A 25000-nucleotide genomic window follows, 5' to 3' on the forward strand; every position below is an offset into this window, starting at 1 on the left:
AAAATAATATGCAAACGCATTACTGATAAAGCAAGATTCACATGGCCAAAGATTGATAAAGCCGTTTATAATCAAAGACCCTATATAAAGATTGGTTAAAACTTCATGTAAAGAAAGGGAGCATCATTGATTGTTTGGAACTATCAAAACTTGGGATCCATGGAATATTAGCAACTAGGCACTCTATATGGAAATACCCTGAGAAACTAATAGGATGTCATTCTCCTCAGGTGCTAGTAGGCTAACGGAGTTTCCCTCTACAGAAGGTTAAGGCAAATTGTCAAATTACGGCCCTATGTTTATGAAAAAGGAAAGAAGCTTTTTGACCAATGTAGAATGAATGATAAACTTTTGGCCATCAGCATATATGAACAATGATAATCATACTATTGCCCTTGAAATCTAGGATCCTAAGCTAGAGGAATTATTGGAATTTTATCAAATGGGATTAGTTCAGGCCATTTACAGATTACTTTTATAACGATATTCAAATATAATGCATTTTCCTTTTCAATATTTAAACGAGAGAAGATTATGTGGTAAATCAATTAATCTGACTATGAGATAAAACTTGCAAGACATTCTCAGTGAATATAGATATTGTTTTCTCTCAGAAGTGAATAAAGTATTTTATTTGGATATATAGAACTTTCAGTGTTATGGTAATATAATTTACAATGTACTGCAACACAGGGAAGCATCACTCATGATTGAAAAAGAACCAGATAAAGATGGGTGTTTAAATAGATAAATGGTTGAATAAATAATGCAAATTATGAATAAAAAATATAGAAAGGAATAAATAAATGAATAAATGGAGAAAAGTGGAGAAATAGGGGAGAATAGACCTTTCAGCACTGTATAGCCCGGAATAATAGAAAAAAAAATAAATAAAAGAAAGAAAAAAATAGGCGTCAATATCATTTTCGTTAAGCATCGATGGACAGAGGGGAAATGACAGATTATATTCAGTCTCTAATGTCTAAGAGAACGTCGATAACCATTAATTCCATTTCGGCCAATTACTGGGTGAGCATTTCCGTTCTCTGGATTTAAATTCAAAATATGAAACTATTGATCGATCTTCCGTTATAAAAATGTTGCTTCTTGTCAGTTAACTCAGGATTAAAAGACCACTTTAAAGGAGTCACTTTGGGTGAACATATTTACTACCCATGAATACTGATTTAAGTATCATAGTGTGTATGATAGATGAAGATGACTGTATTTAAATAATATTTCAAAAGTCTGATCAGAACTAATTTCATACTTTTTTCTTACATACTAAAAGACCGAGATTCAAATCTATGATTTACTGATAATTTAATATTGCCCTTAAATGAGTTTGGATTTTAATCACGTTATTTCAAAGTACGGAGAAAATTAGTGTTATTATGATTTAGCTTCATGTGAATAAAAGTAATGATGGAATTATGGTAAAGTCTATTTGTTTCAGGAAGTAATATGAAACTGTTTTTATTTGGAAGAAAAGACGTCTGGATTCTCGATTAAATAAAACTTATTAAGCATTATTCGCATAGAACGGAAGCGGTAAATAAAAACGAAACGAGATGTAAATGAACCCTCGCTTTCCCATGATAAACAAAAACAAAAGTGCACTTTGGAGATCCTAATTAATGGGAGGGAAGCTAGAAGCGGCTTTAAAACAGACATGAAAAGGTTTTGAAACGAATAAGAGTACGTTGAATATAAAATGAGTACACTCAAAAAGATCTTTTCATAAAGCGAACAGTTTTCAGTGTTTTGTTTGCATAAAGATGAGGACACCATGTAAAATTTAGGTTGGTTAATGATGTTCTTCGGGTTTTTACAAAGCGTGGTGTAACTTTTATATTTTTTCCCCTCTGGTAACTGACTGCAGTAAGGTATTCCATTTAGAAAATTTAGTATCTCCTCATAAGAGCGTCACAAAGGTCCTTAAACATTTTCCCCTGGATACCCCAGTGATGAATGGATTTTCACAAAAGAATATGAACATTTATATTCTTCTATTTGTGCCAGATGTAAAACTTAAACACCTACACCGGAATAAGTTGAGATAAATAATGTATATATATATATATATATATATATATATATATATATATATATATATATATATATATATATATATATATATATATATATATATATATATATATAAGAGAGAGAGAGAGAGAGAGAGAGAGAGAGAGAGAGAGAGAGAGAGTGATAATTGGATGTATATATATATATATATATATATATATATATATATATATATATATATATATATATATATATATATATATATATATATATATATATATATATATATATATATATATATACATATATATATATATATATATATATATATATATATATATATATATATATATATATATATATATATATATATATATATATATATGCAATAAGAAGGTATACGTTAACTTATCGAGACTGATACTGCAAGCACCGGATATTCACAAGAAATTCCTTATCCAAGTAGATGCATCGGACAATATGATTGGAGCCGTCATATTGCAGGAAGGCAAGGAATGAATCCTTCATCCCGATTGTTTTATGTCTTAGAAGCTGAAAAAGCATCAACGAGCCTGTTCGACAGCTGAAAAGGAACTGCTATCGCTAATCAGAGCAATGAGGAAGTTTGAAGTTTATATAAATATTAATTTGACAGCTGAAAGGGAACTGCTATCGCTAATCAGAGCAATGAGGAAGTTTGAAGTTTATATAAATAGACCACATATTGAGGAAATTACCGCTTACTCAGATCACAGTCGTTAAACTTTTCTTAATAAAATTAATAATAATAATAAAAGGTTAACAAGGTGGTCATTATGTTTGCAACCATATTGTGTTAATGCAGAACTTATATCAGGTAAACAGAACCTAATTGCAGAATATTTATCTCGAGCTGATTCAGTTGATTCAGGCACGGTATAAATAATGTTTTTGTGGGAAGTCTCCTACGAAGCTGGTAGTAGTACTATTTTGGCCATAGCTCATCACCCCCCAGAAAGGGGTGGCCACAGCCGATCACCCGGAAATGAGGGTATGGCCGTAGACGATCACCCAAGGTCACAGAGGGTATGGCCGTAGACGATCACCCAAGGTCACAGAGGCTTACTGTTGACGGAAGTGTAGTATTTTTAAAGAGTTTTGTTTACAAACATTGCTTTGAAGGACGTTCGTAGCCCTCACCCGGAAAAGATGGTATGGCCGTAGACGATCACCCAAGGTCACAGAGGCTTACTGTTGACGGAAGTGTAGTATTTTTAAAGAGTTTTGTTTACAAACATTGCTTTGAAGGACGTTTGTTTCGACAGTAGGTCGGTGTTGATGGAAGGGGAGTATTATTTTTGTTTACAAACATAGAGTTGAAGGTCGTAGGGTTCGTAATGGCATACGTACGGGAACTATTAAAGGGAAATTATTTACGGAAGTAGAGTATGATTTTAAGTTTTTTGTTTACAAACATTGAGTTGAAGACCGTACGGTAGTGTGTCACTATTAAAGGGAATTTGTTTACAAAACATTGAGGACGTAACCATTTGTTATTATCAAGCAACTCTTCGTAATGACGTACGTACGTACGTGTTTATACGTACCAGGAACTGTGGCACTGTTTAGAAAACCTTGAGAACGTATTCATAGTGGGCTACTATTAAAGGGAATTTGTTTACAAATATTGAGGGTGAAATCGTAGTATAGTTGATAGGGGTAAAACATGCCCAGGCAGTCTCTACACCCGAGGCCCCCGTTCGCTACCTGTTGATAGGCCTACACTTGTCATCGTCTACAGTAATACTGAGTCATCTTACCATCCATTACGCTGTCCCACCTGGGCTATTTGTAAGGATTAATTTTTTGTAATGATAAAACATGCCCAGACAGTCTCTACACCCGAGTCAAAGGGCTAAGCCGTGATGGGGCTAAGCACCTGTTCCAACTTGCCCCAGACGTGTAATCTTAAACTTAGGCAAAGCTCTCTCTCTCTACAGAGAAGGTGTAATAAAACACATAGTACTTAATATTTGTTTATTAATAATAATAATAATAATAATAATAATAATAATAATAATAATAATAATAATAATAATAATAATAATAATAATAATAATAATAATAAAACAAAAGCAAAATATTTTGGGATAGGGTCTAAGATGAGTTCATACACACACACCAAAATACGTGGGAGGATAATAAAAGAAACACATACTACTTAATATTAGTTTATTATTAGGAAACATTTCAGTAAAATAACCATACAGGATATTTTGAAAATAGATAACTAAAGCGGATCGGCTTTATTTACGTCGTTTTAGCAACTCACAAATCTCCATTGATAATTCTGGCTTGGTGTGACGCCAGATATACATACATGGACGACTGTTAAGATGTAAAAGATAATAAAGTAATGCAGTGACATCATTTCCTTTAAATTGAATGGTGATAAATGTTCCCTCAGTTACCTAATGGCGCCACACACCCCTACAATATTTGGAAATCATACTCATCGGGGTCGGGGAAACTGATTCCCGCGAATTTCATTTGAGGGAAATTGTTACTCTCACCCCTTTTTTTAAAGGGACGAGTATTTTCCTTGGGGGTTTTGCATGCCCCTTTCGATTTTTTCTTCTTCTGGCTCTCCTCCTCTGCTTCCATTTCACAGGCTTTCTTCTTCCTACTCTCCCGCACCGCTTCCATTTCACAGGCCTTCTTCGCGTTCTCCGCCTCCTCTTCCATTTCGAGGGCTTTGGCCACCGCTTGGGAATCCGAGAGAGTCTCTCCACGCTCCAGGGTCACGTCCCCGGAACAAGTCGCGTTAGCAGCTCCCACCGCACCCGTGGAGATATCAACACCCGTTGATGACGGCGTCTCCTCTATCCGCGTTATTAAAAACACGGGTGTATCGTTATGGCGTCCCTCTTCTTCTTCCCGTCTCTTAATTGCTATTGATAAAAATTCTTCGTAGAATAGCTCTCTACGAAGAATTCCTTCCCTAGCATTCTCTAGGAGTTGTAAGGTAGACTCGTGATCATTGAAGGTTGTGATGAGTTTATCCTTGACTGGCGAAGGTAGCATGCTTAGTTGTGGTCTCACTATATAGGTACCCAACTGCCCCAGCATCTCCTTAGCAGCACCCCTTCCTTCCTGTAAGTGTTCTAGAAGGTCCCTCCTCACCTTCCGGACATTTTCTAGGTTTTGTCGAATTCCTGCTTCATCCAGCAATGGAGTAAACACACCTATGGGAATAAACATTGAAATATAAGTTTTGGAAATATAATCAAGGGTCACACACACACACACACACACACACACACACACACACACACACACACACACACCACGTGGGTGGATAATATAAGAAACGTTGTACTTAATATTTGCTTATTTTAAGGGACTTCTAAACTTTCAATGAAAATACTTTGAAAAACTTACACTTTTGGAAGGTGGTAATCTCCTCATCCAGGAGATGGGCGTCGTTCTTGTAGGAATATTCCATAGTAGAGGGCGAAGGACGAATTTAGTACACTCACGACGACAGACGCGCGTTTGCGCCCAAGGCATAGGTTGGGCCGTATATATAGTACGCACGCACGCGTAAACGCACACACGCACACCCAGGCCTACAGTTTTAAGGACTCGCCCTCCGATACGCCTACGGTTTAAACGTCCACCTCCCGTCACTGCTTCCCTCGGGGGGGACCCAACTTCACCAGTTTGGTGTGTGCGCTTCCTCTGCGACGTTACGCCCAGCAGTCGGCGTTCGTGATTTACACTATGGAAAATTCCTCGCCAGGTATAATATACAGTATCCTTATCAGTGAAATTTCGAAAATATTTATGCTGTGAATATTGTGATTATGTTAAGTGTCGGTGAAATAGCGATTACTTTTGTGATTGTGTTAAGTGTCGTGAAAAAGTAATTACTTTTCTTTCTTTCTTTTTAGAGAAAAGTGGTACGAAAAGGAAACGTGAAAAGAGCGAGTCTCACCTCCCTATCAAAAAAAGAAAGAAACACTACGCAAGTAAGTACTGTTTAATATAAAAATGTAATGTTTAGTACCTTTATCTTTTTTTTTAAATATTCAACCCCAGGATTATTGTGAGTTTAGTCTGAAAGGAAGGAGATTAAGTAGAATAAGATCTGGGATAGAGATTCGGGAGTTTCCTTTTGCGTATTGATATTCATTACGTGTGTTACAATTTGGCTTTACAATGTGTGCTTTAAAGTTGCCTTACACCTTTCAAAAAAAAAAACTATAACAGTAGCATTTCTCTCTCGTTCCAGTTCTTACGCCGGGAGGGGAATTACCTGAAAATACATCGTCTCATCACTCAATTTCGAGTGGAGGAGAATTACCTGGAAAAACACTAGCACCACAGCATGCAATTGCTACAACCTCAACAGGAGAAGTTTCACGCGGCCAACCTCCCATACCTGGGGGATCTCCCTCGACACCTACCACAGGACACGCGCTCACCCTCATCAATAGAGAGTCAGCCTTCAATTACCTGTACGTTGTTGAAGAATTCACAGTCCACTCAGTAGGTGACCCAACCTTATTTATGGTAATTTGTAGGGATGATATTAGTGTAAGATTAAATAAATACTTTAAAAACAAAACATTTACAGCCAAGATTGTGGGACTTTTGAACTCCTGTATGACCAAACTAAGCTTTCAAAAATTGGGGGAAACGGAAAACGAACCCGTGGCGCTTTGGCTCCCAGCGACGATTATTAACGCTGGTGAAATCAATAAGCTCTTGGATAAATGGGAAACTTTTATAGAAAATAAATTCCCACAAATAAGCAGTGAATTAAGGGGGAGTGGGTGGACAGTTGAAGACGTCAAGAGTTTTAAACTCTTTTATCACCGCCAAGCTGTAATGGCTGGAATGGGTGCTTACATTTTTCCTAAGAAAGAAGTCCGCGGAAGTCATGCGGTTTTTAATCCCTCTGGAATTGGGAATTCCTGCCTAATTCAGTGTCTGGCTGCCTACTTTATCGCTAAACAACAGGCATCACCCCACTGGGGAAATATTTCCCGCACTGTAAATAGTATTCAACGTTGCTCGGAATACGTTGATTTCACCCGTATCACCTTCCCCATCCAATGGGAAGACATTTCACGCCTCGAGTCGGCAAATCGTATCTCCATTTACGTTTACGAAATGGAAAGATCCGCGGACGGAAGGTATCTGCTTCAATTGTCGAGGCGTGGAATGAAAAAATTTCCAAACATAGTCCCTCTTCTCCTCTTAGATGGGGAACATACATGCCTCATTAAGGATTTTCATTCCTTCGTGAAATCCTTTGCCCGGGTAAGATCTCCCGACCCTCGGTACTTTTGCCATAACTGCCTATCGCAGCATTCATCAACCTCTAAGCAAGAACACCATGAAGCCAGTTGTGAACTTGCTGTAACATTGAATTTTCCCCCCGTCGGAAGCACAGTAAGGTTTAGAAATCAGCATAAGACGCAAAAGTTTTCCTATATTTGCGTCTTTGATATGGAATCGGCTTTAGAGAAATCTCCCGGTGCGTATGGTGTAGAGGCAATACATAAATCAATAGCGTACTGCTACATCATTTTCGATTGCAGCGGTCAAAGAGTAGCTTCTAGTTATTATTGCGGAAACGATTGCGTTGACAAGTTTCTAGCCGATCTTAATGCTTGTTGGGAGACAATAAAAAAACGGTGGCGAACATTCCCCATTCATATGACAGAGGAGGATGAGAGAGCATTCCTTAAGCAGGACGTATGCCAATTGTGCAAGTCACCATTCAAAGACGGGAGCGATAAACATAGACATCATGACCACGCCAGTCCTAATAACAATTTTATTGGGGCGTACTGTAGGCGGTGTAATTTATCATGCCGCGAACAAAAAACACATCTCCCTGTTTTTGCCCACAATTCGAGTTATGACTTAGGCCTCATCCTCAAGGATCTTAAAGATAAAGTCCAAATCAAAATCATGACGAAACAAGGACTAAAAATTCAGCGAATGTCTGTTGGGAATTTATTTTTTCTCGACTCTCTAGCCTTTCTAGGGTCTTCTTTGGATAGTTTAGCTTCTGAATATTTTAGGGATGGAAGGAAAGCACGATTAACGGAGGAAATGTTAAGCGGGATAAAGAATGAGGAACGTAGGGCTGAAATTATTCGGGGTAAATTACCTTTCTGCTATGACTATATAGACAATCTTTCAAAACTCGGGGAAAGGCAGTTACCCCCTCAATCAGCATTTTACAACAGGCTAAAGGGGTGTGATCTATCGGATGAGGAGTATAAACGCGCCCAGCGTGTTTGGACTATTGCCAAATGCCAAACTTTGAAAGATTTTCTCCTCCTATACCTCATTGTAGACACTAGCCTTTTAGGGGATATCCTCATTTGGTGGCGTGATATTCTTTATAGTAAGTATGGTCTTGATTTACCACACTATGTTTCACTTCCATCATACGCTTTCGACAGCTTTCTTAAAATGAGTAACATTGAGTTGGATCACGTCTATGACGAGGAATTGTATAATCTCGTCAGGCACAATGTGAGGGGGGGATTCACTTCCGTTGTGCGTCAGTCATTCACAGCCAACAACCGTGAAATAAATTCTTCTTTTAATCCGGACCAGCACCAAAGCTCTTACATTCTATATTTGGATTTCAACTCTCTATACGCAACAGTCATGACTAGAAACCTCCCCTCCGGTGGGATTCGTAAACTTTCCCATGAAGAAAAAGATATGTTTTTAGGAAGGGGTATTGAAAATGCTATCACAAATGAGGACAAGGGATACTGGCTCCTCGTCACTACAAAAGTACCTTCGGAAGAAGTTGCTAGAGCGACGGATGAACTCCCCCTATGCTTATCTCATGAAGAAGTAGCCTTTAGAAATCTATCTCCCTATTGTAAAAACGTGCTAGAGAAGGAAGGAGGACAGATGGGTGTAAAGTGCAAAAAACTAATGGCCACCCACCGTAGTAAAAAGGAGTATCTTATTTCCCTCCCCCTCCTACAGCTGTATATGGACTTAGGTCTGGAACTGGAAGCTGTTCATTCAATCTATGAATTCAGTCAAAGTGCTTACATGAACGATTTCATCAAAACTAACATCGAAGCGAGGACAGCGGCCACCTCATCAACAGAGAAAAAAGCTTTTAAGGCTATGAGTAACTGCGTCTTTGGGAAGACTTTACTGAACCCTTTGAAATACGCTGAAAAAAGTCGGGTTGTTACGAAGCCCGCGGTTTACTTAAAAGAGGCCCGTAACCCACGGCTAAAATCATCCATTCGTTTGAGTGAAGACCGTGTTATCTGCACTTCTACCCTTCCGCAGGTTGCCATCAATATGCCTAATTATATAGGATTTGCCATTCTGGAAGCGGCCAAATTTGATCTCTATTATTTCTTTTATAAAATACTCAAGCGTAAGTATGGTGATAAAGTCAAACTCATTTACACTGACACAGATAGTTTCATTTTTGCTCTGGAAGTTCCCGACCTTAACTCGGAGTTTGCTCAAGAACCCCTGAAATCGTATATGGATTTTTCCAACTTCGATGAAGACCACCCTCTTTTTAATAATGAAAGAAAAGGCGAGTTGGGGCTTTTAAAATCGGAAACTGGTAGTACATTAATAGCAGAGGTGAAAGCGTTGAAATCTAAAATGTATTCTCTGTTACTAGCCAACCAGGAGCAGATTAACAGGGTAAAAGGTATTCCTCGCCACCTGCATTCTCGTATGAAGCATGAACAGTATTCCCAAATCCTGGAAGATCATCGGGTCAATTACGTCGCGGTACGTACAATTAGAAATGTTCAGGGGCAGATGAGTACCACCAAAGTAGAAAAGAAGTGTCTTTCAGCCTTTGACTCAAAACGTTTCCACGTAAGTCAATATAATTCTTACGCATACGGTCATCCGGATATTGTAGAGGAGGAGGATGAGCAAGTAGCGGGGGAGGTCCCCACCAACAACCCTCTCCCCAAATTAGTGGTACCGTCTTATTCTCCACCAGACCCACTTCCTCGCGTATATCAAAATTTTTGGAAAAAGAGAGAAGAAAAGGTTGGTGAGTACTTTCCTCTACCCGAAGGAAATCCATCTACATTGGGGTGAAAGGGTAAAACACGCTTCTCTCTCTCTCTCTCTCTCTCTCTCTCTCTCTCTCTCTCTCTCTCTCTCTCTCTCGCTACTTTCTTCCTACTGATGGAAATTCCACCGTAATGACGTAGAAGGGAAGGCACGGAAGGAATTTCGAAGAAAAAATAACACCTCATCGTATATAATTGCTAAGTTCGCTTTTCCCTTTTGTAAATGTACTGTCAAGCGGGTTGCTACTTTTTATTAATGGGGGTATTCATTCCGCCGTACTTATATCATTGCATTTGGAGTAAAGGCGCAGTTAAATGCGGGAACTGTTAAAATGTACAAGTGTTTTAAAGAAGATGACTTGGACATTTTTAGGGAGCCGGCGCGTATTATTGTGTCGGGCTTCTCCAACTCGGGAAAATCTTTCTTGGTTGAACAACTTATATTAAAGTATGAAAGTAAGTTTACGCACATTGTTATGTGTGGTGTGGATAGCCATACTTTGAAAACCCATCCAACAATTGGGGCAAAACTCTCCCTCTACGCCAATATCGTAGACCCGATGAGTGAGATAGATACGGAAGCTGGGGTCTACTCGATATTATACATCCTCGATGATGTTTTTCTCGAGGCTGTCCATGACAAAATTGTTGTAGACGTCTTTACTAAGGGACGACATAAAAATATCTCTGCTATTTTTATTACGCAAAATATGTTTTACGGTGGTAAATACGCCAGGAATATAAGTATAAATGCCTCGCATATGCTTTTGCTGAGAACTAGGGATATGTCTCAAGTTGAGTTATTAGGAAGGCAAATATTCGGTTCGTCTTTATCGAAAAAATTTGTGAATGTCTATAAAAAGGCTGTTATGACTAAACCCTTTTCCCATTTGCTGGTAGATTTAAGTTTAAATACTCCTAGCGAACTCCAGTTGAGAACAAATATAGCAGGGAGTTCCTCGTGTGAGGTAGTTTTTGGAGAATGGGAGACGTAAAGAGAAAGATTTTGGAAACCGTATATGAAAACTATTCACACCCATCAAGCTTGGGGGGTGTAAAATCCATCTATAAAGCCGCTAGAGCTCTGAACCCGGGAATTACCTTAAGTAATGTAAAAGACTATTTGGCGACGAAAGATGCTCATACATTGCATGCACTCACAAGAAAACACTTCCCGAGACGTCAAATGGTATCTCCAGCTCCTAGAGTTATTATCAGTTGCGATCTCGCGGATATGCGACGTTTATCTAAATTTAACAAGGGCGTAAACTATCTTCTTATTTGCATAGATATCTTCTCCCGCTACCTCAAGATTGTTCCTCTCAGAAACAAGAAAGCACAGACTCTGTTAAAAGGCTTAAAATCGATCCTTTCCTTACCCGAATTTCTGGGGGTTAGTCGCCTTCTTACCGACCGCGGGTCAGAATTTTATAACAAACTTACATCTAAGTATCTGGAAGAAAAAAATATAAAACTCTACAGCGTCTCCTCATATGAAATCAAAGCCGCCATTGCCGAGCGTGTTATACGTACGCTAAAGCAAAAGATATATAAGCATTTAACTCTGCGAAATACTCTCGTCTATGTTGACGTCCTCCCCCAACTTGTAAAAAACTATAATAGATCCCCGCACCGAGGATTGGGAGGGGGGCTGACTCCCCTCGAAGTCCATAGATATACCGACCCAGAAATCATTACGCAACAATTTCGGAAAATGTATAAAGCAAGCGTGTTTAAACCCCAACAAAATAGTAATGCACTAGACGTGGGTCAGTCTGTGCGTATTGCGAGTGAGCTCCGACGGTCCGTATTCCATCGCGGGTATAAAATACAAAATACGCTAGAAATATTCAAAATTAGAAGCGTAGACAAGAGTCAGGCCCCATTGACTTATTATCTGGAAGATCTTGCCGGTGAGAAAATTGAAGGAGTTTTTTATAGAGCGGAACTAATACCCACGGCTATACCAGAAACTTTCCCTATAGATATTATCAGAAGGAAAGTCGTGAAGGGAAAAGTCAAGTATCTCGTATCATGGAGAGGATACCCACAAAGTTTTAACTCGTGGATACATAGTAAGGATGTTGAAAGGCTAGTCGGGAAAACTCGGAAATGAAATCCCACATACACAAACATGCTGATTTTCTTCTCTTCTTAAATAACCTCCCCGCCAGAAAAAGGTCTGAATTAATTCCTTTACTGAAGAGGACCCATCTTGATTGCTTATCGGAGATCTTTTCCAACTTTTTAAAGGAAAATCTGACTCGAGATAGTAAATCAGTAGAAAAGGTGAAGAAATATAGGAATGAAATAAGGACAGTAGCCCGGAAAAAGACACCGCTTAAAGAGAAAAGAAAAATTTTATCATCACAGAGAGGGGGTGCTATACTTTCAGTACTTCTGCCTTTAGCAGCGAGTCTAATTGGGGGTTTGCTAGGAAGATGAAAGAGTATTGCCTAATACCGAGGAAGACGGCGGAAGGATTTAGTCTCCACCAAGACAGTGGGGAAAGTAGAGTTCAAAACTCTAAACAAAATGTAGAGGAGAATGGAAAGGGAGATAAGCAGCAAGGGGGGGGGAGGAGGAGATAATAGTGATTTACTACGTAATCTATTGCAAATGATACAAGCGATGAAGTCCAAGTTTGAAAGTAAGCCAAAGAAAAGAAGACGTAAAGGGGTAGGGGAAAAACTAAAACGTGAGGCCGATCCTCTCCCCCTCCCTAAACAGGTAGTGTACAGCAATCCCCCTCTCGACCATCTGATAGATATGCAACTAACACCCACCAACAGAAGGCACGCCCTTGCTTTTCTCAAGTTTTTTGAAGGACGGAATGACTTCCAGTGGGATGATAGGGGAAATTTGAGAAAACCCATCGATCGTTTAAATGTAATGGTAGTGTTAAAGAAATTGATTCAACAAGCGGGGGCTATAGAGGAAGAGGACCTGCCTTTTTATAAAATCCTGTTGGATACAGCGGGAATTCCTTATTCATATATAAAGAATGCAAAAGCTCGGCTGCAAATTTATGGAAGTAAGGTGAAAATTGGGAAAGGTAGTCGAAAACGCGAGGAAACTAAAAGAAAAGAATTAAAAGACAAACTGCGTTGGGTTCCTTATTAGAAATTACAGTCTGGTGTAGATGGGTGTGCTAACATGTTACACCATCCGAAATACGTGTGCTAACATGTAGCACCACCCGTAATAGGAAACGGTAGGGGGATTGGGGTGTCTATGACTGCGGTGATGTGCGGAGATTGACGCCGCAACTTTTCAGTCTACATCAGGACCTCCTCAGAATGCAGTACTCCCCTCTCAAACTCCCCATCACATCCTTTACGGACAGGGTCCTAAAGAGGGGCGATGTCTGCTTGGTAGTGGGTGGGAATTCTATAGCCGTTGAGTCATACGGCCTAGCTGGAGAGACGTATAAAGCCTACCCATACGGTGATATTGTGAGTAGTAGAAGACGTCTTTTTAATTTGTCCCGCTGCATTCGTGACGATCGACATCCCGTCGGAAGTGCCATCCTGAGGAAACCCCCGAGTTTCCCCACGGCGAGCGTACCATACGTAGCCACCCTAATTACCCAGTTCAAGTATGGGTATTCATTTGACAACGATAGTGATGGGAAGCTTCGATCGTATGTGGAAACTTCAAAAGATACTCATTTTGCCGTAAATCTACAAAATGATACTACCGAGGCCCGCATTTTCAACTTTAAGAGGTGTCTAAACGAACTGGAAGTATGTGCCATGGAACAAATAAATGATAGTATAAAAATTTTCGCTGTACCTATTGGAATTGGGAGGTCTGGTCGTGCTGATTCAATATGGATGCAGTACTATTTGCCCGAGTTGGAGAATTCAGCGAGGAGGATGGCTGGAAGTGGTAAACAGCTTATTTTATTAGCCACTGAAAAATGCACGTTACCCACAGAATTGGGAAACCTGGAAAGGTTTTCACTCGCGGCGCCGAAGGATTTACCCGCTATTGTCCCTATTTGATTATTTTCAATGTTATTTTTGTATTTCACTGAAAAAAAGTTATAGGGTGTATTATTTTTCGCTTTTAAGTTTGACTAGATATACTCTCCATTCTGTGAATAAGGTGATTTTCCTTTTCTCGTATTCTTCTTTAAAAAATAGTAATAAAGTAGACCATTTTGTTTTATGTTTTGGGTGATGTAATTCTCATCTGCGAATGAGAATAATCCAGTAGGTGCATTTGAACTTTTAAGTTTGGCGTAATGTACTCATTCTGCGAATGTGTGGATTTCATTTTTCTTATATTTTGTTTCTCTCTCTTTAAAAAGAAAAAAATATCCTGTATTTTATGTTATGTAATCCCTTTCAGCGTCAGGGAGTAATTATGTAAGTGTCTTTGAACTCTTAAGTTTGGCGTAATATACCCTTTCTGTGAATGAGGTGATTTTTTCATTTCAGATATTTTACCTGTCAAAAAAATAGTTATAAACTGTGTCATGCTGTACTTTTATCTTTGGGTTATGTCATCCCCATTCGGGGGTAATTATGTAATAGTGACTTCATTAATAAAAAGTCGTACTGTCTTTTGGTTTAAATATACCCAACACAAGTAGAATACTTTCAGTCATTTCTTAGCCACAATGGGTGGCGAAAGCCATATCGTAACACTGACCTCTCTGGGTAATAGGGATATCTTCCCTGAAAATAATGCAGGTAACTTTACAAATAAGCTTCAGAATAGTATAAATTTAGATCATAATTTGGAGCATGAAGTAGCACTCATCAATATTCATTACCCAAATGAAATATATGGCCTCGTCAGTGGTGAGGTTGATTCCGGAATAGAAATAATTATTACAAAGGTACGGATATCCATAGGGGGTGAGCCTACTATTACGTCACGTACAGAGGAAACCTACAAGCCTAGATTAAGCATTCTATCCACTGATGCTGGCTATATGGTATCCAGTATAAATGAAGACATAACATACGCTTTGAAAAACGTCCTACCGATCGAATTTTATAAGGAAAATATACCCGCGACAGGTCTATTAGAATATGACTATCAAAGAGGGAGAGTTCTACTCAAGTTCACAAAGAGACAGGAAACAAGAGAGGGAATTTATCGAAAAGGTCCCATTCAGGCCGTAAAATTAAAATTTGGAAAAAGAATTGGAGCTACTTTGGGTTTTAATACAGACAAACCATATCAAATTTTTGAAACCACCGCAGGGGAACCCATGATTAAGACGCATAATCTGCTGGCACCTTTCCCTCCCTCCCCAACATCCGGGGTAGATTTTGTTCTTGTTTATTCAGATATTGTTGAAAGATCTTATTTCGGGGGCAAGAAAGTTAATATATTAGACAGCTTTAGTATGTGGGGTAGTAAAACGAGGGGGTATCATAATTACGTGTATTACCCCTTAGGGACAAAGGAATTGGATGCAATATCAATCCGCTTGACTGATCAAGAAGGACGAGCAATACACTTTCGTGAGGATAGTAGCACTATATGCATTCTTCATATTAGACCGAAACAGAAAACAATATAAAAGCAAGTACCCAAGCACTTGGGTTTATTCTGGAGCGGGGCATCATGAGGGTTACGTTTATCCCTCCCTCTCCCGAGGAGTTCAGTATCATATTTACTAGTGACCCCATAAAACTTCAACGGGGAGGGTCTCTAGGGGATATTGAGATATTTAGAGCCCCCAGGCGTTCGCAACAGGGTGGTGGAAATTTTAGCCTATTAGCTGGGCTGGCTAAAAGAGTCGCACCCTTTGTAGCAAAAGCCGTCTTACCATCGGCCCTAGAATTTGGTCAAAATGTTATAGGTGATTTACAGCAGGGAACAAAAGATTTCAGGTCTAGTCTTAAACAAAGGGGGGTAGAAGCGCTAAAATCGACTGGGAGACGCATCGTTACTGGCCGGGGAAAGAAAAGGAAAAAAGTTAAAAGAAATGGCAAGAGAAGAGTAAATAAAAAGAAAATCCATCGTAGGAATTTAGGATATAAAGACGTGTTTAGCGCGATGTAATTTAGTTCCAGTAAATAAGTGCATGAGCAAAGACATTAACAATGGCATCTGCTGCTCCGAGAATTGCTGGTCATGTGGGGAATGAATTACCAACATCCCATTTTACCGCTGGCGTCGTAGACAGTTTTCCGAGACCCAACCGGATGAGGGTAGTAGAGACATCAGTCACTGATCGACAGACGTCTTTTATTCTCCCTACTAATCTTACCTCGGGAGGAGCTATCACTGATCGCTATCTCGAATTTCGTATCAATGGCATAGAAGGAACTCTAATTGATTTAGCGAGTCTAGCTATAGAACTTCATTTAAAAGTCACGGCCCCAGATGGAAGTGCGTTAGGTGATGCTAAAGACGTTATCTTCGTCAATGCTTTGGCGAATACAATCTTTAAGTCAACCCAGGTTTATATCGGTGAAAGACTTGTAGAATCAAATCCCCATTTCAATTACTGGTCTTTTATAAAGTTATTAACTACTGCTAAATCCCACACTGTGAAAACAATTGGGCGTCTTGGTTATCTTTTCCAGGATTACAAGGGGACTTCCATTTCAAATGTACTTCCGCCTGATTATTTTACAAAATTGAACAAAATGGAAAAGGAGTGGGTGACTAAGGGAAAAAGAGAAGGACTTCATATCATTCACCCGCTTATGCTCGATGTTGCCTCAGTAGATGAATATTTGATGGATAATATCGACGTTCGTATCAAGTTGGAATTAGCTCCGAATGCGTGGTTCATTAATTCCACTGCAACTATCGACGAATTTAAATTTAATCTCCAAGAAGCTAGACTACACGTTGATAAAGTCATCCCGAGACCACCGGCTTTACTCGCACTCCATCGAGCACTTTCGAATCCTAATAGTTCCGTGGAAACTGTCTTTAATAAAACACTTTACAGGACGTACGCATTGGCTCCTAATCAGACTCAGGCAACGTTGGATTTACCTTTCAATAAGGTCATACCTGAAAAATTATACCTGGCCATTGTTAATATGGAGAGCTTTAATGGAGTATTGAATAGAAACCCTATTTATTTCGGACATAATAATTTAAGTCATATAGGAGTAACGCTAAATGGTTCCACTTTATACGACATAAGGTCACAATTCCCAGAAAATTATTCCCATCTTTACTACGAGACATTAAAATCTTTAGGGTTAACTTATGACCACCTAATTCATTTTGATTGTTACGATCGTGGACGGACTGTAATTGCTTTCAACTTCAAACCCGAAATTGCATTAATGGATACTCTGGAGGTAGAGAAAAATGGGGACTTGCGGATTAATTTAACGTTTGATCAGCAGATTAACGAAAATAGGCTTATTTTATTGTTTGGAGAAACCCAGGGAGTTATAACTATTGATCAAAACCGGAATGTATATTGCGACGTCAGGGCGTAAGACATGAAAGTTTTCCTACGGATTCTTTCAGCATAAATACACAGCCTGTAATAAATGAACACCCATTAATGAATGGTTTCCTAAAAGAAGGTAAAAATATCCGCTGTTTTCATGAAGGATAATTTTACAGGGAGTTTTTCCTAATAATAGCAAAACGTTGTTACAGGTATTTTAGAATAAGTGTGTGTGTGTGTGTGTGTGTGTGTGTGTGTGTGTGTGTGTGTTTAAGAGGGTAGGGGGGTGTTGGGAGTCCACTGCCCCCGCTTTCCATATCGTTATTTGGTGAAAATATATTAACGGGGAGGGGTAAAATGACCAAGTAGTCGTACCCCGGAAGTGGTATGGGTGAGGTGTAAGATGAATACCAGAGATATAGAATTTGCTTTGAGGAATAAACTCGGGAATGAAGCACACTTTTATGGATGCGTATCCAGTGACCATTTGGCTGGGTTCGAGATACCCTTGACGAGACCTAAGTCAATTATACTTATTGCAAATACACTTGCTTCTCACCAACATCGTAAAGTGGGTCACTGGGTTGTTTTTATTATCCAGAAGTCCCCATTTCAAAACATCATCTTTTACGACCCTTTAGGTATGCGGCCTGAAGAACATTCGACGTATTTCACCGAATTTTTACGAAGACATTCCACCATGAAGTGCTTTGCCAATGTTATGCGAGTGCAAAATTACAATTCGTCTCTGTGCGCGTTCCACTGCTTATATATCACCCACAGTGTAACTTTAAACGGGGTGTGTGGAGCCATTAGGAAACTGAGGGAACATTTATCACCATCCAATTTAAAGGAAAATGATGTCACTGTATTACTTTATTATCTTTTACATCTTAACAGTCGTCCATGTATGTATATCTGGCGTCACACCAAGCCAGAATTATCAATGGAGATTTGTGAGTTGCTAAAACGACGTAAATAAAGCCGATCCGCTTTAGTTATCTATTTTCAAAATATCCTGTATGGTTATTTTACTGAAATGTTTCCTAATAATAAACTTATATTAAGTAGTATGAGTTTCTTTTATTATCCTCCCACGTATTTTGGTGTGTGTGTATGAACTCATCTTAGACCCTATCCCAAAATATTTTGCTTTTGTTTTATTATTATTATTATTATTATTATTATTATTATTATTATTATTATTATTATTATTATTATTAATAAACAAATATTAAGTACTATGTGTTTTATTACACCTTCTCTGTAGAAAGAGAGAGAGAGAGAGAGCTTTGCCTAATGTTTAAGATTACACGTCTGGGGCAAGTTGGAACAGGTGCTTAGCCCCATCACGGCTTAGCCCTTTGACTCGGGTGTAGAGACTGTCTGGGCATGTTTTATCATTACAAAAAATTAATCCTTACAAATAGCCCAGGTGGGACAGCGTAATGGATGGTAAGATGACTCAGTATTACTGTGGACAAAACCCCCAAGGAAAATACTCGTCCCTTTAAAAAAGGGGTGAGAGTAACAATATCCCTCAAATGAAATTCGGGGGAATCAGTTTCCCCGACCCCGATGAGTATGATTTCCAAATATTGTAGGGGTGTGTGGCGCCATTAGGAAACTGAGGGAACATTTATCACCATCCAATTTAAAGGAAAATGATGGCCAGAATTATCAATGGAGTTTTGTGAGTTGTATCAATGGAGATTTGTGAGTTGCTAAAACGACGTAGATAAAGCCGATCCGCTTTAGTTATCTAGGGGACAGCGTAATGGGTGGTAAGATGACTCAGTATTACTGTAGACGAGCTCTCACTACGTTAACGGTAAGGTTTGGGACTGGTACTTAGACCTACCTACGGGTGGAGAACGAAAGTTGAAGGGATGAACCTTTGACTCGGTGTAGAGGATGCCCCGCGTTTTACCCTATCATCGCAAATGATTAGGGATTGCGCGCCAGGTGCAGGGTGTGACAAGTGTAGGCCTATCAACAGGTAGCGAACGGGGGCCGCGGGTTAGCCCTTTGGACTCGGCTGTAGGGACTGTCTGGGCATGTTTTACCCTTATCATTACAAATAATTAATCATTACAAATAGCCCAGGTTGGAACGCAGCTTCAGGGGGTAAGATGACTCGGTATTACTGTAGACGCGCTCTCACTACGTTAATGACGAAAGTTAAACCCGTTTTTTTTTTTTAAACACCGTAAATCCGTTTTTTTTTTAAACACCAACAATGTTTTGTAAACAAAAACCCTTAAATAGTGCCAAACTATCTTTAATACCACTATACTACGATTTCACCCTCAATATTTGTAAACAAATTCCCTTTAATAGTAGCCCACTATGAATACGTTCTCAAGGTTTTCTAAACAGTGCCACAGTTCCTGGTACGTATAAACACGTACGTACGTACGTCATTACGAAGAGTTGCTTGATAATAACAAATGGTTACGTCCTCAATGTTTTGTAAACAAATTCCCTTTAATAGTGACACACTACCGTACGGTCTTCAACTCAATGTTTGTAAACAAAAAACTTAAAATCATACTCTACTTCCGTAAACAATTTCCCTTTAATAGTTCCCGTACGTATGCCATTACGAACCCTACGACCTTCAACTCTATGTTTGTAAACAAAAATAATACTCCCCTTCCATCAACACCGACCTACTGTCGAAACAAACGTCCTTCAAAGCAATGTTTGTAAACAAAACTCTTTAAAAATACTACACTTCCGTCAACAGTAAGCCTCTGTGACCTTGGGTGATCGTCTACGGCCATACCATCTTTTCCGGGTGAGGGCTACGAACGTCCTTCAAAGCAATGTTTGTAAACAAAACTCTTTAAAAATACTACACTTCCGTCAACAGTAAGCCTCTGTGACCTTGGGTGATCGTCTACGGCCATACCCTCTGTGACCTTGGGTGATCGTCTACGGCCATACCCTCATTTCCGGGTGATCGGCTGTGGCCACCCCTTTCTGGGGGGTGATGAGCTATGGCCAAAATAGTACTACTGCTGGTCTTCATGAGAATAATCCAATGTAAAGTCTCTTGGTGAATCAGGAATTGTGTTTCAAGGTCTTTCAGTTTTGAGTTTAGTCTCTTGTTTTTTTGTTCAGAGTTAACACACATTGCATTTATATTCTTGATTGTTTATTAATTGCTTGAAAACTGATTTCTCTCTCCGCCTTGTTTTATTAGGCGGTAATGCAAAGACCTCCGGAAACTACACCCAGTAACTTGTTTATGAACGTGTTCTTACAAAACTTTGAATGTTCCATTGCATACCCAATGGTATGATATATATCTATATCATAATGCAAATACTAAAATACTTTGATGATCTTTGATACCTAAATGATTTATCAAATACTGTTCACCATATCAAGTTTACCATATTGGCCAAGAATTTCAAATACCTTTCTAGCTACTTTTTTGACCTGTGGGAATATTGCATTTGTCTGCTTCTTTGAAAAGTCTTTGAGAATATTTGCACAATTAGTTATTGATACGCTACGCTGACTTGCTACTATGATATCAATCACGTAATGCTTTACTTCAGCAACTGTTTTTCTGGCATTTAATGTTCCTATATTTGCTGGATGAAGATTCTCACGATAAAATTAAAAACAAATTGGATGCGTAGTTTTCCCTCACGGGGGGAATCTGCACTGAACACAGACGCCTTTTCCCACACTTCCAGTATTCTTTTTCAAGTTTCGTATCACTTGAACAAAAACTGTATGTATTCTTATTTTCATCTACTACTTTTCTTTTATTTATGGTTGGTTGTATGAATTTTACACTTATGAGACAGGCAAATTCAGAAACTGAAACACTATATATGATTTTCTATAACATTTCCTTAAAATTGGAACAAAAGTAATTGGACAAAATATTCCTCGGACGAAAAGACATGAAACTAAAAGCCGTGCACTAAGTGACGATGGGCGAAGTGATATCGGACGGAAAGACCACAGACATATATATCATCCTCTTCCTCCGCCCCATCATCAGCCGGTACTAGTCCACTGTCAAACAAAGGTCTCAGACATACCATCCTACTTACGCCTTTCTATTATCTTTCCGTCCCAGTCCACATCCACAAACTTTCTTAATTTGTCAATCCATCATCTCCTCTTCCTTTAAAATCTCCACTCACCCATTCTGTTATTTTCTATGTCAATTTACTGTCTGTCATTCTAATAATGTGTCTTGCCCCTGTCCATTTTATTTTTCTTACATGTTAGAAATCCTCTACTTCAGTTTGATCTCGCGCCCATATTATCTTTTTATTCTATTTATTTATTTATTTCTTTATTATTTTTCTTTTTCTTTTTGGTCTCTTAGTGTTATTTCCATCAATATTCTTTCCACGGCTATTTGAGTAGGATCTAGCTTATGTTCTAAGGCTTTAGTTAGGCTCAAACTTCTGATGAATATGTTAACACTGTAGAACAATCTTATTGATTAATTTTGTTTGTAAAAACACCCCTCTTACTTCTCATAATTTCATTGATTTTCAATCAAATGCTCTCCATCACATGATTATCCTTCTATTTGGTTTCATTCTCGGGTTTTATTTGCCAATTTTATACTTTTCATTAAATATTACCTTAGTTTTACTCATATTAATTTTCTTTTTTAAATTTCCCCTTTCTCTATTAAAATGTTCTATCATCCTTTGTAATTCCTCACATGATTCACTAAACACATCAATGTCATCAGCAAATCTTTAGTTGTTATGATATCATACATTAATATCAATGCTTAAATTTTCTAAATATATATTCTTAATAATTTCTTTTAGCCGGGCTGTGAATAATTAGTGAGCTATCGGGTCTCCCTGTCTATCTCATTCTACAATGGGAAATTTCTAGCTCTCTTCGTATAGTTTTATAATTATTGTACATACTGCAGAGATACCTTTCATTATTGTAACATAAGATTCTTTTATTCCATGTTTTTGTAGTGTATTCAATCCCGCTGAAATTTTTACATAATCAGAAGATTTCTCATAATCTATATATGTCAAATATATTAGTTTTTCATATTTTGTCGATTTCACAATTAGCTGTTTAATTACATAGCTATGGTCAGGTTTTTAATACTTGCTCCTAAAGCTTTCCGGCTTTCATGGTTGATTAAACACAACCTGTGTTTTCTATGTGGCCTAATAGAATTCTTGTACATATTTGTATTTTACGGAAAATAAAATCATTAGGCAGTAATTTCGACAGTGTTTTCTCACTCCCTTTTTGTGAATTAGTATAAGGATAAAGTTTTTTCCGAGCTTTAGGTATAGTACATTCTTGCTGATATTTGGTGTAGATTTCAGAGATTTTTACTGTCATAAAATCTCCTCCAAAGATCAACAAATAAAGATTAAGGATATCTTCTCCTGCAGCGTTGCGTCTTTTCATGACTTTCAGTGTGTTCCTTACTTTTCCTACTGTTACTTTTGGTACTGGCTAAAGTGTTTAATTATTTCTATTCGTGATTTGTTTTTTATATCACTTTTGTAGTATTGTATAGGAATCATATGGATTTTTTATCTCTAGAGTTTTCTTTACTTTCTTCCTTTGTATAATGTAGCTGTGATTACCTAATTACTATTGGTAATCTAAACCCATCAGATTTCTCTTATTACAGAAGTTTTTATTTTCTTTTTTAACCCTGGATAGGTACGGTGGGTCGTTTGCGACCCCGAGCGTAAAAAAAAAACAGGTTTTTCTCACGTGACTCACCCCTGTGACTGAATTTGTGGGTGATCGACCTGCAGGAGGTCTCTCCCCTACACGCTCTAGTAGTGTCCAGATGTGCATTGCTGTAGCTGTACTCCTTCCCCGATTTCTGAGACGCGTCGGGGTCGTTCGCGTCCGAGTTTACCCTTCTGAGGTAGTTTGCATAATTATCAAAGTTATTACGTATTATGAAATTGTCGTAGAATGGTGCAACTTGTATAGGTTATCAGTTGTGGAAAGTCTTGGTGGATTGTTTGGCTACCATGTGCATGTTTTTTTTTTTAGTTAAAATGTCGTTCATCACCACGAGGACCATTTTACCGCGAGTGCCCCTTTTTCATTTTTTTTCATTTTTTTGCCAAGTCATTTTTCCGTAAGATATTGCCAAATAGTGTCGTAAAACTTTTGCTTGTTTAGTGTTGGAAAGTGTGTCTAGATGATCTGGCTACCCATGCATGACTTTGTTTTTGTCAGATACGACGTAGTTATTGGTATATTGGGTATTTAACTGCGGTTACCAATTTCTGTTTTTTTTTCAATATTTGTAAAAATTACTACGTAGTAAGGAATTGCCGTATATTATTCATTTTTTTTTCATGTTTATGTGTTAGAAAGTGTGCCTTGATGGTTGGGCTAACACGTGCATGTCTTTTTTTTTATCTGAGATGTCGTATATTAGAATGTCGGGCATTTTACCGCGAGTGTCCCTTTTTAATTTTTTTTAATTTTTTTACCAAGTCATTTTTCCGTAAGATATTGCGAAATAGTGTCGTAAAACTTTTGCTTTTTTAATGTTGGAAAGTGTGTCTAGATGATCTGGCTACCCATGCGTGATTTTGTTTTTGTCAGATACGACGTAGTTATTGGTATATTGGGTATTTAACTGCGGTTGCCAATTTCTGTTTTTTTTTCAATATTTGTAAAAATTTACTACGTAGTAAGGAATTGCCGTATATTATTGATTTTTTTTTCATGTTTATGTGTTAGAAAGTGTGCCTTGATGGTTGGGGTAACACGTGCATGTCTTTTTTTTTTATCTGAGATGCCGTATATTAGAATGTTGGGCATTTTTCCGCGAGTGCCCCTTTTTATTTGTTTTGCATTTTTTTGCTTAGTCATGTTACCGTAAGGAATTGGCAAGTAGTGTCGCAAAACTTATATTTTTATAGTGTTGGAAAGTGTTTCTAGATGATCTGGCTACCCATGCCTATTTTTTTTTTAGCCAGATATGGCGTATATATAAGTATGTGTTCGATTTTCCTGTGATTGCCATTTTTTCGTTTTTTCCCATTTCTTTCAAAATTACTACGTACCAAGGAACTATCACAGAGTAATATTTCATTTATATGTTTATTTGTCGGAAAATATGCCTTGATGGTTTGCCTAGCACGTGGCTGAAATTTTTTTTTTCTGAAATGCCGTATATTAGAATGGCCATTTTTCCACGAGTGCCCCTTTTTATTTGTTTTGCATTTTTTTGCTTAGTCATGTTACCGTAAGGAATTGGCAAGTAGTGTCGCAAAACTTATATTTTTATAGTGTTGGAAAGTGTTTCTAGATGATCTGGCTACCCATGCCTATCTTTTTTTTAGCCAGATATGGCGTATATATAGGTATGTGTTCGATTTTCCGGTGATTGCCATTTTTTCGTTTTTTCCCAATTCTTTCAAAATTACTACGTACTAAGGAACTATCACAGAGTAATGATTCCTCTAGATGTTTATTTGTCGGAAAATTTTGTTTACTTTTT

General features: G+C 38.2%; 2 protein-coding genes across 2 annotated transcripts in view; one reads left to right on the forward strand and one right to left on the reverse strand.

Moving 5' to 3' along the window:
• Positions 1–4497: 4497 nt before the first annotated feature.
• LOC137647934 (uncharacterized) lies at positions 4498–5997 on the reverse strand. The gene is made up of 2 exons (XM_068380882.1): positions 5449–5997; positions 4498–5252 (listed from the first exon to the last, which is right to left on the reverse strand). Exons 1-2 carry the CDS (start codon positions 5510–5512, stop codon positions 4498–4500), a joined length of 819 nt encoding a protein of 272 aa, XP_068236983.1. The 5' UTR covers positions 5513–5997.
• LOC137647935 (uncharacterized) overlaps positions 5899–25000 on the forward strand; it is a 45303-nt gene continuing 26201 nt past the window's right edge. The window contains exons 1-2 of the mRNA XM_068380884.1: positions 5899–6038; positions 6302–7786. Of these exons, the coding sequence (XP_068236985.1) occupies positions 6580–7786 (1207 nt within the window). The 5' untranslated portion in view covers positions 5899–6038; positions 6302–6579. The remainder of the gene's footprint in view (positions 6039–6301; positions 7787–25000) is intronic.

This window comes from Palaemon carinicauda, chromosome 10 (assembly GCF_036898095.1).
Source record: "Palaemon carinicauda isolate YSFRI2023 chromosome 10, ASM3689809v2, whole genome shotgun sequence".
Classification (NCBI taxonomy): domain Eukaryota; kingdom Metazoa; phylum Arthropoda; class Malacostraca; order Decapoda; family Palaemonidae; genus Palaemon; species Palaemon carinicauda.

Excerpts from the sequence above, each read along its gene's own strand:
- LOC137647934 (XM_068380882.1), bottom strand. The coding sequence starts at position 5,512 with ATGGAATATTCCTACAAGAACGACGCCCATCTCCTGGATGAGGAGATT. Across the intron at positions 5,253-5,448 it reads GATTACCACCTTCCAAAAGT|GTGTGTTTACTCCATTGCTG; the intron begins GTAAGTTTTTCA and ends TTATTCCCATAG.